The 19,479-nt window shown below is 33.9% G+C and overlaps 1 protein-coding gene across 1 annotated transcript in view; it reads right to left on the reverse strand.

Annotated features, from left to right (window-relative positions):
* LOC143235747 (uncharacterized) overlaps positions 1-19,479 on the reverse strand; it is a 159,571-nt gene that overhangs the window by 86,665 nt on the left and 53,427 nt on the right. The window contains 5 exon segments of the mRNA XM_076473951.1: positions 2,257-2,430; positions 2,842-2,993; positions 6,071-6,124; positions 15,837-15,985; positions 16,519-16,740. Coding sequence (XP_076330066.1) covers positions 2,257-2,430; positions 2,842-2,993; positions 6,071-6,124; positions 15,837-15,985; positions 16,519-16,740 — 751 coding nt within the window.

Raw genomic sequence — 19,479 nt, forward strand, 5'->3', positions numbered from 1 at the left:
TCCAGGTGACAGGTAGAGAAAACAAACAGTAATGGTACGACCCATGGAAACACAGATGGCTACGGCCTCCAAAGGTGTGTCAAGCGGCAAAAACAGGGTAGGCACATGCTGTTCAACCAACAGTGTCACCCCTCCATGCACTTGTCCATCACACAGCCTGTCATTTCTGCACAAAGAAAACTGCTGAAAGGTGACTGTATCAGCAGGTTTCAGAAATGTTTCCTGTAAGGAAAGACATACATGATAACAGGAAGCAATCAATACTTTGATGTCGTCCAGATTAGAACATAAACCTTGGCTGTTCCATTGTATCAAGGTGACAATTTTTATTTATGTGTAGGAGAATTGGGTGGAGAGCCCTTCTGTTTACGACATCTTTTTTCTTTACTGTCTTTATTCGAGAGAGGTCTATAGACCTCCATGGATCCTGCCCTGGGTCAATTAAGCAGATCTTTGCTTTTGGAAGAGGATTCCAGCAATTGAGGACATGAATGAATAATCGTTTTGCATTTTGAGGTGAGAGAAGATGTACTCAAGGAAATGCCTGTACCCAGAACCAAAGGAAGTAAATTTTGGGATTTACTGGAATGTATTTTAGGGACAGAAATGGGTGTTGAAGTTGATTTATTAACTTTTTTAACCATGGAGATCAAAAGACTTTTCATTTGGCTTGAGAACAATTCTTTTAGAAGCATATAAAGATCTGTCTGCACTCTCACTGTAGTTGTGGAACAAAGTGCAGCAGCATACGTCCAAGATGAAGTGGTGGACAGCAACTTTCGAGCCTGAGGGTAAGTAATGTTCTAAATTGTTTTCAAATGCTGCACCTCTTTTTCTTCCAACCACTTAGGGCAAGAATGAAAGTAGGATGGGTAAGAGTCATTGCAAATGATGCAATGATGGTCTGTTTCACACTCATAGGAATCGTGGTCCTTGCTACCACAATGAACACACATCAAGGAACCATGATATGACGTCTTCAAGTGAACAAACCGCTGACACTGGAAACATCTGAGCAGGTTTGGAACGTATGGCCTTACCCTGCCTTGATGGTGGCAGGTAGACGTGGTGATGTAAATGTCAGAATTAGGACATTAGTCGACATCATAATTCTATCTTTTTCAGTGGAGATACGCCTCACTGCAGAAATTCCTTGGGTGGAGAAACCAGCGAGAATCTCTGACTCTGGAATGTTCTTCAAATCCCTCTCAAGAGTAATTTCTCATGATGAATTCAAAGTAGCATGAGGTGTCACCTCAGTAGGCATATCCCCAATTGCCTTTGAATGCAAGAGGAGTTCACTGCATTGAGATATGGGTGTTTCCACCAATATGTCACCAAAGCAAAGCTTCTCTACTGACTTTGGAGTGCCAGCAAATCCCTCTAGTTCCTTCTGAATGAAAAAGGGAGAAATCTGCCCTAAAGGTTTGTCAGAAAGAGAATGTAGTATAATAAAATGGGGTACAATAGGTGTAACAGATGTTGAAGATTGCTGCTCGGAATCTTCAAGACGTGGTCATTTACCTATGGACTGTTTTTTCACTATTTTAAGTTTTTATTTGGAGGATTCATAATAAAAAAAAAGGAATATTTCTGTGCCCACAGACCCCACCCACCATGAAGCCCTATGAGGGGATTGCACTACAATGCTGCAACACCAGGGTTTTGTAAGCACTATACCCAAACACAAGCATCAGATACAATGTCCACAACACCTGTTGACAATATCCAACACTAGTAATTGGTTGACTCTAGCCCAAGTGGACCAGCCAAATGACACAAGGGGGGGCCCACCTCCAAGGCTGCCCATCTGTAGGATTTCAAGGCTAAAGTAGTGTGTTAGGGTTGGACCCCTGAATCACCAGGATCCTCTCCTCCCCTTCACGGGTCACCACGCACAGCAAACATGTGGGTGGATGTTTAGATCCCAGAGAAGATAAACTGAAAGAACAGAACCTTCCCTGGGAGGTCCCCTCACCACGTACAGGAATTCACACAGAGGAGCTGGGATAAAGAAATTCAAACTTTACTACACCAGCAAAACAGTGTTAAAGTTTAAGAAATTTACTTACAATTACCATACATCAGTTATAAACAAATTACTGCCTGATATAACTACTTATAAAGTTTACAGTGATAACAACACATTTTTCACCTGAAACTTCTAAATATGACACTAGCCTTAAACATCCATTAATATGCCCCTTTGTAGCATGCAGTATGAGGTAGTAAAGTACAATTTCACATGAGAATTACCAAGTACAACATCTTCTCCTTCTGTATCACTTTCAGTAGGAGGTACAGTAGAGTTGAAGAACTCCCATGTTCGAGGCGTTAGGTCAGGTCCATCTTCTGTCAGTTCTAAACTCAGACCCTCTCCGAGAGACAAGTTACTGAAGTCTTCTTTTGATCCATGACTAGCTGCTGTCCCTGCAGGAAAGACAACTTATGTTACTTAGCAAAGTAGCTTCTGTCAGGCATAGAAAGCCCAGTTATTTTGAACCAGTAAACACAAAAAACAGCTTATTCAGATAAAAATAATCTATGATACACAACCATTACTTGTTTTTAAAACAAGTTCTACATTCTATTTACTCTTTTATAATAAAGGTTATTAAGGTATTTTTTTTGTCTGTAGTTGAGCACCACACTGCACAACAGGCTATCCGTACTCTATTCACCATGAGTACTGAAACCCAGTTCCTATCATTGTAAGTCCACAGACATACCCTTGTGTCACATGAAGGAAAGGTAGTTAAAACTTAACTCATTAAAAATAAAAGGAACTAAATACAGAAAGACCACATGATACATCAACACAGTAGATGCACACATCCTTACCATGATCATCATCCTGGTTTCCATCATTCAAATATCCAGCATCTAAACCAAGCTTAGTCAAATGGTTCTGGATATCTTGCTCAGTGTCCAAGAACGTTTTTACCAGGTGTGACAAGACATTAAGAAGACGAGAGTTTGTCTGAGCCGTATCCCTGTGTTATAAACAAAAATTACATTAGCACTATAGTATGTTGGAATTGGTGAAAGAAATTTAGAAATACAAACCAAATTTTTATCAATCCTGAAATAGCTCCATCAAGTAAAAGATATTACTGTCTGAAGAAACCTTTTAATATTTCTACACACACAAACTGTCTGTAGAGTGTACTATCACACCTTTAAATACTAAAATGGTTCTTCATTTTATCTGTATTATTATTGTTTAGCCTATATTGTATTTTTATTTAATTGGACCTCTCAGTAACGTTTCACTATGATGTGTCTATAATGTGAACTTTGATTTTGAATATGAAACAGAAGGACAGAGTTAAAACAGAAGTGTATAAAAGTCTATAAAGTATACTGACATTGAAAACCATAAACCTTAAAAATCTGTGAGATGTTTTCACAATAACAATTGGTTTTTTTTTCATAGTTAGGTCTATTACAGATAATATATTACAATGATTGATTTGATGGGGAAAGGGCAAACAATTAAAAATATTTTAAGGTATTATTTGAGCTTAATTTGTTTTATCTATTTTGAATATCATATAACACTTTCAATGATTTCTGTAAACATATTCAAATATTTGAGTACATCACATTAAAATAATTTTGAATATGAAAATCAATAAGCCACACAACATTTTCGAATTTTTTGCCTTTTGTAAGTATAGTGAGATGTCACCCAAAATGTGTTATATTTGGAAATGATATATAACAGCCATTTCTGAAGCAATATTCACGCTTTCAAATTTTAAAAATGTATTAAGAGGATCAAAATTTCCAAGGTACAGATACATCTTGTAATTATTAGCATTGCAAAAAAGAAAGGATCAGTGTGAGGCACCAGTACCACCCACAAAGAGACTTGTAATATGTCAAATACTAACCACAATAATTAAACAAGCAATCAAAAATTCAAAAAACAGTGGACAAACCAGTCAATGTATTCCAAGTAACAGTATGCAATATAATCAAGAAAAATCTCCACTTGTAAAAGCAACACGTGTACACAAGTTGCTTCCATGATACATCAAATCAACAACTGTATACCTCAAGTAGCTACAGAAATGAAGTAGGTTTTCAAGCTATTCCATTGAAAGGCACAACATCACAGTCACACATTACTACACCTACTATCTGTGTAACTGGACTGTTGAAAGACACTGTGGGAAGCCATCTTCCCCATACACTATGTTAATCATGGAAAGCCAGCAAGGAGGCTTGCAATGAAAACTACATTATTATCACATAATTTACTCACTTGCTGTACGAGGAAAAACATATTTGCCAGATGAAACAAAAACTTTGAACCATCAGGCTGATGCACACCAACTGCTCTCATGTATAATACACACAAGATTAAAAAGTATTGCTGATATGATGCACAAAGCTCAACAAAGTATCTGGCAATATACGTCCAAGTTTCTGTTGTGTTCACAATCTGAAGCAAGCAAGTTTGAGTGCTGTTTTTGACAAAGATAAAATTTAAAGTAGTAAAAATCTTACAAACAAACATCTAGTTTTTTAACAAGAACAACTACATACCTAAACAAGATCCACAAAACTCAGTTTTTCCAACATTGCTTCTTCCTGACAAGATAACTTTACTTATAAATCAGCCCTGTTTAGCAAAACAAACTCTGCAGGTCTTCATACGAAGTGTTTTATTTTACAATGAAGAGATAGCCTTTCACATTAACTGATGAACTTACAATTAAAACAGCAAAAGGTGCTTAAATTCTGTTTGATTTATTTTAAAACAAAGAACTTTTACCTTTACCAAGTTTATAGAGAAATAATTTAAAACCAAACTGACATATTTAAAAAGGAATGTCTTCTTCACTAATATACCAATTATATAATATACATATACTGGCTTTTTAAATATCAAATTCACATTTTAGACAAATATACATCCTAACATATGACTTGCTCTTACTGGTAGGTATACCATTTCAGCTGAGTTGCATTTTAAATGAGTTTATCATTACAACTTGAGGTTTTTTTTTTTTTTTTAATGTGTTAGGAGTTCTTCTCTTTTAACAATAATAGGTATAAAGGCTCTAACAGTTTAAACCAATACTTCGTCTGGTTAAATCCATGCAACAAAATTGGTGTTGAAGTAACCTGCCCCCTTTGACACACATTTTACTTTATAGATATAGATTTTCAGTATAAAAAAAAACAAGTGACAAAATCAAAATAAAAGCTGAGTGATAATGGCAGTTTTATGTTTTGTGGTGTCTTATTTTATCATATCTTTTCAAAGAGCAATGTTATGACTGTACAAGATGTACAACTTTAATGGTTACTTTTTTTAACAAATGTTACATTCACAGCAATCATTGACACAACATTTTGACATAAACTGTGTTAGTGTACCAAACACACAGTATTACAATATTAGCACAAACAAATACTCACAAACAAAATGTAAGTAATTATTTAGTGGAGAAGTAATGAATAATTACTGCACTAATGTAAGATTTATTACACACAAGTACACCTAAATACTGTGGAATAAACTGTTATTTTCCAGTCCAACATTACCATGCCTTTATATTAATATATCAACATATAATCACATGAGCTGTGACAAACATTTCCTATCAAACATCGTTACTGCTAACCAGCTCTGCAACAACAAGGTTAAGTAAACAATAAGGTATCTTTATTATTAAAGTACTTAAGCAGCCAACATGTTTTCAAGGATGTACAAATAGCAGCAGCAGCAGCTATGGTCTAGCAATAAACTGTTATAAAGAGAAAGTCTGGTTATCTTCATATTAGTTTTAGAGAGAACAAATTATTGTGCAAATATTAAGTATCACATTTCATTATAACAGTCACAATTTTATTAAAGCACAATAACAGGTGGTCAAGCTCATTCAACAGGTCTCACAGAAACAGAATGTTTCACAAAAAACAAAGCTTTCTATTAAGAACAAAGCACTAAACAATCATGTTAATTTCATGGAACATAAAGGATTAGGGTTCTCCAAAAGCAAGAGCAGTTAGCCACCACCAACAGCCCACATGTAAAATAGGTTATATAACTTACACCTGCCACGATTGTATATCATTGGTTGACAACTCTGTCCCTGTTTGCCAATCCCTAGAAGTGGAAAGTAAAGGCTGATGACAACAGTAGATTGTTGTGCATGAAATCACTGCAATTTCACTAGAGAAACAGGTTTTTCAAGAAATTCTTTGACATAATCTAACTTAAATCTAAGACCAGTGAATTTTACTAATGCCCTAGCAAAACAATGTACCCAGAGAATATAGTGTTCACATTTATCACAAATAATAAAAACAAAGTAGAAACAATTCTTAACTAAAACAACCAAAATGCTACATTTATGATACACAAATTCCTCTGTTCTTACAATTTTGTAAAACAAAAACCTTCATCTGTGAGGTTTCATTTGACATGTAAATGTACATGTTACCACAAACAACTGAATGTCTGATTTTCCTTTAAGATTAAAATACAAAACCTATAATATGAGCCCTTTTGAAGGGTAGACCCTTTCTATATCAGTGGCAAACTGGTCTAATCTTTTAAAAGTGAACAGGTTATAGGGTTTGCATATTTGTCTTAAACTGATTTCTTGAATCTGTGTGTTTTCTAACATTATGATTTTCTTCTAAGTATTCTAAAAGACAACTATTAAAATCTCTCTGTATGATATTACAAAAAACTGTTATATCTTTCAGTCTTTAATAGGACATGTGATCACAGTTTTATTTTAAGGAATACTTTTCAAGGTAACTTTTTTATGGCATGTAATCCCACATTTTTATTATGACTTCTAAGGCTACTTTTAGAGTACATAATAGCAATACTTTGTTAAAAGTGGCTTTATATCGAGTCTTTACATGTTTGAACAAAACCTGGATATATATTTTATACCAAAAAATAAAAATAAAAAAAATGAAAGAAAAGTCACCAAAAACTTTACAGCACAATGTAAAAAGAATTACAGAAAATTCTGCACATTCAGATGAGTTAAAAAAAATCAGCATCTCATAATAAAATGTTTATGCTACAAAACTCAATTCAGCCAAGAGTAACTAAGTTAATTTATACAATGTGCATGTAGAGATTCATAACAAGTACTTTTACATAAACACAGGACAACACATTGTGTTGTATTACTATAAATTTGAACAGACACAACAGGAAGTTTTACCAACATAGGAACACATTTTGTTATATGAATGTATAAACCCTAAACAGGCATAACAAAATTGTTTATAAACATAGGAGCACATTTTGTTACATGAATTTATAAACCCTAAACAGGCATAACAAGATTGTTTACAAACATAGGAACACATTTTGTTACATGAATTTATAAACACTAAACAGGCACAACAAGATTGTTCACAAACATAGGAATACATTTTGTTATATGAATTTATAAACACTAAACAGGCATAACAAGATTGTTTACAAACATAGGAACACATTTTGTTATATGAATTTATAAACCCTAAACAGGCATAACAAGATTGTTTACAAACATAGGAACACATTTTGTTACATGAATTTATAAACCCTAAACAGGCACAACAAGATTGTTCACAAACATAGGAATACATTTTGTTATATGAATTTATAAACACTAAACAGGCACAACAAGATGGTTTACAAACATTGGAATACATTTTGTTATATGAATTTATAAATCCTAAACAGGCACAACAAGATTGTTTACAAACATAGGAACACATTTTATTATATGAATTTACAAATCCTAAACAGGCACAAGATTGTTCACAAACATAGGAATACATTTTGTTATATGAATTTATAAATCCTAAACAGGCACAAGATTGTTCACAAACATAGGAATACATTTTGTTATATGAATATATAAACACTAAACAGGCACAAGATTGTTTACAAACATTGGAATACATTTTGTTACATGAATTTATAAACACTAAACAGGCACAACAAGATTGTTTACAAATGTAGAAATACAGATTGTATTGTATCTCTATATAAACCTTTATCAAGAGAATAGCAATATTAAAAAAAGTTATCAAATTTAAAGTTTGAATGTTTAAATTTGGAATCAAACTGTATGCACTGGCACTAGACCAGTTCAAATAAAAAACAATTATTGAACACATTCTTTGTAACAACATATTCTTATTTGTATTTCAATTTATTTTTTCTTCTTCACCCTGGAGAGCAGTCACCTTCCCCTAACTGTATGCAGATGTGGGACATTGCAGGCTTGAGTACCAACGTCTTGCTCTCCAAATTTCTATTTCTCTATCTATCGCTACTCTTTTATTTGTTATGCGAGACTGGCAAATGGAGGTTAAGATTGATAGATGGTGTATCCCCACCATCCTACTTCTTCAGTCACCTCCAAAACCTAGGGTACATTTTATCTCCCACATTATAGCTTGTACACTGGGATCTTTTCAATTAGTGCAGCATTTTTTTGTTTAATTTAGTTTTGTTTTAGCTTGTTTAAGTGATAACAAACTAATATAATTACTCAGAGGTTTGGATTTACTGTTTACAACAAACTCCTTCCTTATAATTTTGTTTACTTCATAAAAATATATTAACTTTCAGTGAAATATACATACACACACACACATACAATATATATAAAGAGAAATAGATTAAAAATGCTGGATTTTAAAACCAGATAGAAGATATAATAAATAAACAGCACCATCAACATGCCTCAGGAATTATTACAATATGGACAATATAAAACTTACACTTTACATAATAAATGGAAGTTATGTGTTGTCCCTGTTAAACACCAATTTTTGTATATTTGAACTAATCTCAATAAACTGCAAATGTGTATTAGTACACCAAACACCAATTTGCTACTGGTTTATTCTAGTATTTTAAATATAAAAAGTAGTATTACAGAAAAATATTTTATTAAAATTAATTTGTTTTTTTAACTACCATTTATTTCTTCTAGAAACAATTCTTAATGTTCTATAATCTACAAAGAACAAAGTTATTTTTACAAATTCTTAATGTTCTATAATCTACAAAGAACAAAGTTATTTTTACAAATTCTTAATGTTCTATAATCTACAAAGAACAAAGTTATTTTTACAAACACACAGTTTTATTTTTCAATACTATTCTTCTAGATTGAATACTTAACATTTTTATTGTGATTTAGATAATATCAAAGTGCTTGTAATTTTAGAAACATGTGAAGTTTATTTTTACAATATTATTCATAATCTAGAACCAAAAAAACTTGTCATTTTAAAAATATTTCACCATCTAAATGGTTCTAAATCTATAGATACACGTAATAAAAACAAGGTTCAGGAACATATTAAACTGTGTGTTTGTTTATTTAAGGAAGATGACACCTATTACTCAGTGATTTATATCTTCAAATGTGACTTAGTAAACTAGAAAAGATATTTTAATGAACTGTCAACTTTCATATACAAGATTTAAGTTAGAATGTCTCAATGGTTAGTTCTAGATATTTTCTCAGTATCTTTTATTTTTATTATTCTGATCAACAGATTAATTTAAATTACTTATTTTAACAGCTTTTAATTTTGCTCTTTCCCAGGAATACCTGAAAAATGACAAATCATGAAACCAGCTACTAACAATACTTCAAACTCTCGTATAAAATTCATTTTACACAATAATTTTTTGTTTCCATTACTTCATACACTTCACTGTAATACATCACTTGGAATTTAATTTTTGATAAACAGATAAAGTTTTCAATGTTTTTGAATTATCTTCTGTAACCATACATGTAATACAACCCTTAAAAACATCTTTTTCTGAAGGAAAGACATATGTATTTAGCTAGCTAAGAATTACTTCTACCTAATGCTATTGATAGATTAATCAATAACTAATTACCTACACACATGGTCTAAATCAGAGTGATGTAAAATAATGAATCAAGAATTATCCTTTTGAAATGTGTCAATGTATTCTTGTGCATTTTAAGTTTCACATGCAAAACTATAATTCTAACCAGTAATTTCTTAGCTGGCTAATGTTAATTCTGAGCCCTGAGTATGTTTGTTTCTACAAATAACTAATACAGCTCATAATATGATAGAACAGACTTTGGTATCTATAACAGTCTTTAAAGAACTACTCAGACATTCCAACAACAGAACAAAATTTGCTCTTTCAAAAACAGAATTTGATTTGTAATTATGCTTAAAATTAATTTTGTATAACTTCATACCATTAATAGAAAAAGTGGAAACAAACTTCTCAGAAAAGCTTCTCTGCTTTAAACTTTAACATATATCATAAAGTATTTTAAGTCTGAGTAAACAAAAGAAATATTTCTCATCAATACAGCGACATAAGCTTGTGGAGTGTCCATAACAAACTTAATCTTTTTCTATTTAGAAAGTACTTTATACAGACAAGAACATTTAAGGTACCTATTAACTCTTTCACCATGGGCTCAGTATAATATACGAGTTCATCGACATGTTTGCACACGTTAAGTATTCACATCTTTTGATACAGCATGTGTATTTTCACAAAATTTGGTAGATTTTTAGTAAAGATTACAAGTATCTCATTTTTTGTCAGATTTTTTAATGAAATATTTTTTACTAAAGATTTGTTTGTGAATTACTAATCTGAATCCAAAGTGATTTCATGTTATAACTGCACAAATTTTCAATACATGTCACAAGCCTTTCACCTCCCACTTCTGCATACCCACATGCAAAAGATCATGCAGCATCACCCCACCAACAAGGCAAGACATTAGTCCTATCATAACCAGTGCTCTCTTCACATCTGAGCTTGTTAATCACTTTGCAATTGGTCAGAAGACCTACACTATACATCACTGGAAGTGGGAAGACTGGATAAGCAATGTAAGGAGATAAGTATCTACAAGAAATACATTTTCAGTGTATGAAAATGGTAACTTCCAATAAAATATGTTGTTTCTCCTCACAAAATAGCTAGAATCAGGTACAGAGCCATTGAGAAAAAGATATCTCCTTTAGGAAGTGCCCAAAGAGAGACTAGAATGGTACAGAACTAAAAGATAAAACTTCACATCTTGGTGGGAGATAAGCACCACATCTCATCCAAGTATAATCTTTACTCTTTTATGGCACTGTCATAAAGATAAAAGGAGGTAAAACATGAAAGAATCCCAAAAGACTTATTACTGATGAATGGGACCCTAGAGCTCTTATAACCAACATCAAATCTGCTGGAAACCAACATCAACAAATGGTAGGAAGAAAGACCACAAACCTGGGATACATCTCCAGTCCATAATCTGACAGCAAAGGGGATTTGTGGGAGGAGGGATACTGGTCAGCACAAATGTGAGGACTTACTTAACTGGGCCATCTCCAACCAACACTAACACTAAAAGATTCCAGAGAATGGTATGGAAGAGGAGTGTCTCAGCCTGACAAGCAAACTACAATAGTTATATACACATTCTTGATGCAATATAGCAAAGTGATTCAACTTAAACCTGGCACCATGTAGTATTGTACACCAAATCTACGGTAGGAAAAACGTCATATCGTACACACAATATTGATCATGGCTGGACTATTACCAACCAAAACAAGACCCACAGGGAATGTACATCAAGATAATAGTGAGAAAAAACAAACAATGTGTTATATACAGGAATAGAGAGTAATGCTGCAACCAAAACCTGACGTGATCTGGAACTGAGCATCAGCTTCATGGTAGAGCATGCAATATGACTGCAACACCAACCTACTCTCAACTTGATGGTATGATTCATCACTTGGGAAGAAAGGACTTCATAGTCCACCACCCCAGTAGCTAGCAACTAATAAGTAGTAAGGACTCTCCACTAGAAGAAAAGGAGATAAATGCACTGGAGAGTCCAGGGGGCTGCATCACCAGAGAAACCATGTTGACAGAATCAATCAACCAAACCCTGGCAGCATCTGCAACTGTACATCAGCTCCACAGTGGAATGGGAAGAATCTCAATACAATGAAATGAGCAGTAACCTCTGTCTGCTTTATTTATATTAGTCCATGAGTGTATGGTCTAAGATAAATATACTTAGGAAACAAAATTCCACTAGAGAGAACTACTAGCAGCCTATAGGAAGTACAACCCATCTCTAAAATGTACACAACTCAAACTTGCAATGTAACTGTTTAGTCAAAGATAACAAGAAAATAGACACACACAAGCAACACCTTGAATTGTACATTAGGTCTCTAGTAGGAAAGGTAGGAACTGACATTGAGCACAGTTGCAAGATGGACAGTTTGGATTATCAAAAAAGAAAGTGTACCTGGTAAGGAATCATTTGCCAGAGAATAGGATCCCCAATACACTAGCAAAAAGTTGGGAAAATAAATAAAGCAATCTTTCATAATACCAAATTGTATGAAATTTAAATAAATACAGTGGAGCGCCATTAAGCCGCAGACCAGTAAACCGCGAAATCGCTTAAGCCGCTGTAGCAAGTCTTGTGAGCTATGTGAGCAAGGATTATCGCGGCTCACCGCTAATTTAAGAACGTGTAAAAATGCGGTTTATGAATTTAATCCTGGCTTTATAACTTCAAGGGGATATTTAAAAAAGGATTTGCTTTAATTTGGGAAATAAATAAAATATATTACAATAGAAATCGACCGTTAATCTACCTTATCTCTATGTCAGCTTTATGGAGGCCGCCATTGTTAGCGAATCACACCTCTCCATACATTAAAGTTAATCCTCGGTAAATCCGTGAAAAAAGTGATCAATAATTAAAGTATTATTTTTAATTCAATAATCCAACATAATGATCACGCAATGATCCGGATGAGGCTCCTCGGCGGAGCTGTTGGCGATTTCGGCTTTTCAGTCACAAAGGTTTAAGCCGTGGACCACTTAAGCCGCGGTTAAGCAGGTTGACCCTCAAAAACCACGGCTTAACGGCGCTCCACTGTAGTAAAGAAAAACTAAATTAATATCATAATGGAAAATGCTGACAAACTTGCAAGCAAGAACTAGCACACCTGAACAGTACTGCAACCAACTGTATATGTAAAAATGGCTTGTTTGGGTTGAGAAAATGTTTTATGTAATGAGCCAATTTTACATATATATTTCTCTACAAGTGGGTTTTCTCAACAAAACTTCTACCAACTGTGTTGCAGTCCTATTGGTGGATATCTACTGCATAACTGTTTGTATGTGGATATACAGAAACAGGAAGTGGAAGGCCAGTAGCAAGTGATGAAATATTTTGCACCAACAGAGGGTAGTGCTAGTAAAAAAATTAAAAGAATATGCAAGATATTTTATCAGAACTTTTCTTTACCTGAAAGTTACACAATACTAACTATCACCATAATGTAATATATACACAAACATATGAAAGTGTCACTTACTGTAATAACACTTTATAACCTTTTTTTAAAATTGAGCACATTTTCTTCATGCTAATCTACATTTCTTACACTAAATATGCAATACTCCAAACACTATCAAAATTACACATACAGCAAAATTTATGTTTAATCCTTTTGAAGTGTTGTACAGTATCATAATGATGATACCAGTATTATGTCTAGTGCTTTAGTTCTAAAATTTTCATCATACCATAACTGGTAGAACTGCACATTCTTAACAAATACATAAAGTTCATATACTATAAACTACATAATTACATCCTTTGGGGTTTCTACTATTAATACCAATAACATCAACACCAAAAATGTGATACTCTGACGAGTGCGTTTAAGAATTATTTTACATGTATATGCTAGTGAATGTACATGTAACAATAACAAATGTTCTATAGAAAAAAACACAAGGGTCACAGTTCATTAATACCCTTAATTACATACAAGTCAGGACTATAAACTAGCTTTTTGGCTATTGGAAAATAACTGTGTTACTTCAGAGGCACCTTGCTATAGCTCCAGCTTCACTGACAAATAAATAACATTATGAGGTGCATGCCCTTTAGCCAACACACCTGGTCAGCTGATTCCAATATTCAAGAAATGACATATTTTCAATTTCATATTTTTTAAATATACTATCAAATTTTATCTCAACTGATGTGGTAATTACACCTAACATGAAATTGTAGAATACAAGAACAATATACTTCACTTTCCAATAACATATGTAAATATGTAAATAATAATTATATACAATACATTAACATAACACAAATTTCCCAACATGTTTTGCCATAGCCAGAATTATTATTGTTTTTTTTAAACATTTTATTGAAATAATTTTGACCAGCATTTAAAATTGCTTTGAATATTCATAATCAGTCTTCATTACCAAGTGGTAAAAATTGCCAATATATCCTGATGTCACTGGCTAAACTCTAGAGACCACTGCCATTTAGCCAGCTGGACACCACTAATTTTGAGCCCTGCATGTTAACAATAATGGTATAATACTTAATCACTTATTAATCACAATTCCAGTTAAAGAACTAAGCCTACAAGATATATTAAGTATATACGCATACAACCAACTAGTCATGCTTAATGGCATACTTTTTTGAGAACCTCTTCACAGAAACAGTCCTATGCATGCTATGCACAAAAGAGGAGTTACGATTAGTTCCATGCAAACAAGGACATTTTTTAGTAAATATTGTTAGCACTGAAAACACACATGCACCAGCAGCCATGTTGTAACACATTCAGAAAATAACCTGACATTCTGTTACACATACATAAACTAGCTCATAATGGAAATAATGTTCTTGCATCAAAAAGCGAAGCCAATATTACTGAAAATAGAAATTTCTCTCAATTACCAAACCAAAAATATTTCTTTTCAATGAAATAAATGTATGTTTTATTGAGATGAAAACATTCACAAACATATAAATTAATTTTTTCACTACTGAAATCAATGTTAAATGTTTGTTTCAGAGAAGAAACTATACCCTTATCACATTCCTGTTTATTTAGAAGCTTAACTAAAGTCCTTGAAAAATTTTGTTATCAGAGGTATGGTTATATCAGCTTTTGATTAGATACTGTGCCAGAAAGAAGAGCACGTGTGCTAATGAAATTAAAAAAAAACAAACTCTTACTCTAAGCAGAAGATTACTTTCAATATGTGATGAAAAATATAAATATTAAATAAGATAATCACTCTTGAATGTTTTGCCAAGAGGACAGGAAACATACATCTTACAACGCTTTCTAAAGAAAGCTTGACTGAAGTCATAAAGTAAGCATTCTAAATCTCAAGTTAAATCAGTTACGTTCATCCTTGTAAGGCATAGATCAAACAGCCACGTGTCATTTCTAAACAATGTATAGAATGAATTTATACTTCATAATTCACAAAACTAATAGACTATTTCTGTACTAACTTAGGTGATAAATCATAATTATTCAGACATGAAGCACACAGTGTGTACTTGTTAATAAAAGTCATCTTTTTTTCTCTTATGAAAAGCAAATTTTTCTGTGAATACTAAACTGTGGCACAAATTTTCACAAAATCTAATAATCACATAATTAACTATTTTCAATTGCAAGCACAGTAAAATTAAGTAAAATAATTATCATACCACAATATGTTAACTTTAACTTACATTGAATAAATGCTATGTTCTGTTAGCTTAGAATTTCTTTAAGAAAAATAAATGATGTATATATTAAATATGTTTTTAACAAGTATTTTAATACTTTTCTGTTAAATATACCACTACCTTCACAAATGTAAGTTTAAATTTTAAAGTTAGCTGAATGTCAGTTCCTGTACATGTAAATTTTATTCTCTATAAACTAATTTTACATTCAAACATTTAGTATTAGAAATAACTACATGCCTGGGTAACGTTGTAGTACCAGTAGAAGTTAGTTTATACGTTTCACACGTCCTCTTTCCTATTTTTTGCTCTCCCAATCTTATGTTCCAAATTTGTTTTTCTTTTTTCAAGCTGAAAAAAAAACAACAGAGAGAGTCATCAGGAGATAACTTACACATAGGAAGTCTTCTCATAATTTCCAGCCAGATGTATATCTAATTTCTTCTACTCAGAAAACATCAACCACCATGTTTCAAACTTCTGTTTGTTTTGTTGCAGAACAAATTAAAACTAAAAACACTGGGATATGTTTTATACAACTTAAAATGAACACAAGTATTTAAAAAATATATAAAATTAATCTAGAATTCTGAAAATCAATTTAAAGCTGGTAATTTTGGATAAGTTTTTCAACAGTGAAATCAACATTATTTACTTTTAGAATATGTATCCATAAACAGAAGTAAATTAGGCTTTCAGTTTGATGTGGATATTGAAGGCAGCAAGTCCCTGAGGAACAAACATGTAATTTTTTTAATAAAAACAGAAATTAATGAGAATACCTTATGACAAAATATTATCACTGAGTACAATTTTGTAAATTTATACAATTTTATCATTTTTGTCTTCTCAATTAGGATTTGCTTCAAATAAAAATGTACTGCAATTACCCCTAAAGAACGTGAACAGTTTTAGAACCTACCAAGTGAATGTGGTCTCTCAATTCCTCTAGTTCTCGAGCTAGTCTTTCATTTTCACTTGCATAGACAGCCATGTCCATTTCCATCTTAAGACGTAATTTCTCCATTTCTTTTAACATACCAGCTTCATTCTGTTGTTCTTTTTTATTTGCTTCCTTCTTGGCCTGAACTTTGGCTTTCTCTAGGTCAATTTTAAAATGTTCATGTAATTCCCTAACCTCAACCTGTCAAGTAATTTGAAAATAGAACAAATGAAATAAGTATGTAAACATAAATAAATATTATTATAGTTAACATTTGCAAATTACTAAGAGGAACATAGATATTAAAATTAAAACTCTCCAATCCTATGGACAAATAACGTACATTCTCTGAGAAAATATCAACTGTACAAAAATGTGGTTACTAACCGGCGCTTAGTACTCAGTATTACTAACTGGTGCTTAGTACTCAGTATTACTAACAGGTGCTTAGTACTCAGTATTACTAACTGGTGCTTAGTACTCAGTATTACTAACCGGCACTCTGTACTCAGAATTATTAGCTGGCACTCTGTACTCAGAATTATTAGCTGGTGCTTAGGACTCAGAATTACTAACCGGCACACTGTACTCAGTATTACTAACCGGCGCTTAGAACTCAGAATTACTAACCGGCGCTTAGAACTCAGAATTACTAACCGGCGCTTAGAACTCAGAATTACTAACCGGCGCTTAGAACTCAGTATTACTAACCGGCACACTGTACTCAGTATTACTAACCGGCACACTGTACTCAGTATTACTAACCGGCACACTGTACTCAGTATTACTAACCGGCACTGTACTCAGTATTACTAACCGGCACACTGTACTCAGTATTACTAACCGGCGCTTAGAACTCAGAATTACTAACCGGCGCTTAGTACTCAGTATTACTAACCGGCGCTTAGAACTCAGAATTACTAACCGGCGCTTAGAACTCAGTATTACTAACCGGCACACTGTACTCAGTATTACTAACCGGCACACTGTACTCAGTATTACTAACCGGCGCTTAGAACTCAGAATTACTAACCGGCGCTTAGTACTCAGTATTACTAACCGGCGCTTAGAACTCAGAATTACTAACCGGCGCTTAGTACTCAGTATTACTAACCGGCACACTGTACTCAGTATTACTAACCGGCGCTTAGAACTCAGAATTACTAACCGGCGCTTAGAACTCAGAATTACTAACCGGCGCTTAGAACTCAGTATTACTAACTGGTGCTTAGTACTCAGTATTACTAACAGGTGCTTAGTACTCAGTATTACTAACTGGTGCTTAGTACTCAGTATTACTAACCGGCACTCTGTACTCAGAATTATTAGCTGGCACTCTGTACTCAGAATTATTAGCTGGTGCTTAGGACTCAGAATTACTAACCGGCACACTGTACTCAGTATTACTAACCGGCGCTTAGAACTCAGAATTACTAACCGGCGCTTAGAACTCAGAATTACTAACCGGCGCTTAGAACTCAGTATTACTAACCGGCACACTGTACTCAGTATTACTAACCGGCACACTGTACTCAGTATTACTAACCGGCACACTGTACTCAGTATTACTAACCGGTAGCACTGTACTCAGTATTACTAACCGCGCTTAGAACTCAGAATTACTAACCGGCGCTTAGTACTCAGTATTACTAACCGGTAGCTTAGAACTCAGAATTACTAACCGGCGCTAGAACTCAGTATTACTAACCGCACACTGTACTCAGTATTACTAACCGCACACTGTACTCAGTATTACTAACCGCGCTTAGAACTCAGAATTACTAACCGGCGCTTAGTACTCAGTATTACTAACCGGCAGAACTCAGAATTACTAACCGGCTCTTAGTACTCAGTATTACTAACCGGCACACTGTACTCAGTATTACTAACCGGCGCTTAGAACTCAGAATTACTAACCGGCGCTTAGAACTCAGTATTACTAACTGATGCTTAGTACTCAGTATTACTAACTGGCGCTTAGTACTCAGTATTACTAACCGGCGCTTAGTACTCAGTATTACTAACCGGCGCTTAGAACTCAGAATTACTAACCGGCGCTTAGAACTCAGAATTACTAACCGGCGCTTAGAACTCAGTATTACTAACTGATGCTTAGTACTCAGTATTACTAACCGGCGCTTAGAACTCAGAATTACTAACCGGCGCTTAGAACTCAGAATTACTAACCGGCGCTTAGAACTCAGAATTACTAACTGGCGCTTAGAACTCAGAATTACTAACCGGCGCTTAGAACTCAGTATTACTAACTGATGCTTAGTACTCAGTATTACTAACTGGCGCTTAGTACTCAGTATTACTAACTGGCGCTTAGTACTCAGTATTACTAACTGGCGCTTAGTACTCAGTATTACTAACCGGCGCTTAGTACTCAGTATTACTAACCGGTGCTTAGTACTCAGTATTACTAACCGGCGCTTAGTACTCAGTATTACTAACTGGTGCTTAGTACTCAGTATTACTAACTGGCGCTTAGTACTCAGTATTACTAACTGGTGCTTAGTACTCAGTATTACTAACTGGTGCTTAGTACTCAGAATTACTAACCGGCGCTTAGAACTCAGTATTACTAACTGATGCTTAGTACTCAGTATTACTAACTGGCGCTTAGTACTCAGTATTACTAACTGGCGCTTAGTACTCAGTATTACTAACTGGCTTAGTACTCAGTATTACTAACCGGCGCTTAGTACTCAGTATTACTAACCGGCGCTTAGTACTCAGTATTACTAACCGGCACACTGTACTCAGTATTACTAACCGGCGCTTAGAACTCAGAATTACTAACCGGCGCTTAGAACTCAGTATTACTAACTGATGCTTAGTACTCAGTATTACTAACTGGCGCTTAGTACTCAGTATTACTAACCGGCGCTTAGTACTCAGTATTACTAACCGGCGCTTAGAACTCAGAATTACTAA

The sequence above is a fragment of the Tachypleus tridentatus genome, chromosome 12 (assembly GCF_004210375.1).
Source record: "Tachypleus tridentatus isolate NWPU-2018 chromosome 12, ASM421037v1, whole genome shotgun sequence".
NCBI lineage: Eukaryota > Metazoa > Arthropoda > Merostomata > Xiphosura > Limulidae > Tachypleus > Tachypleus tridentatus.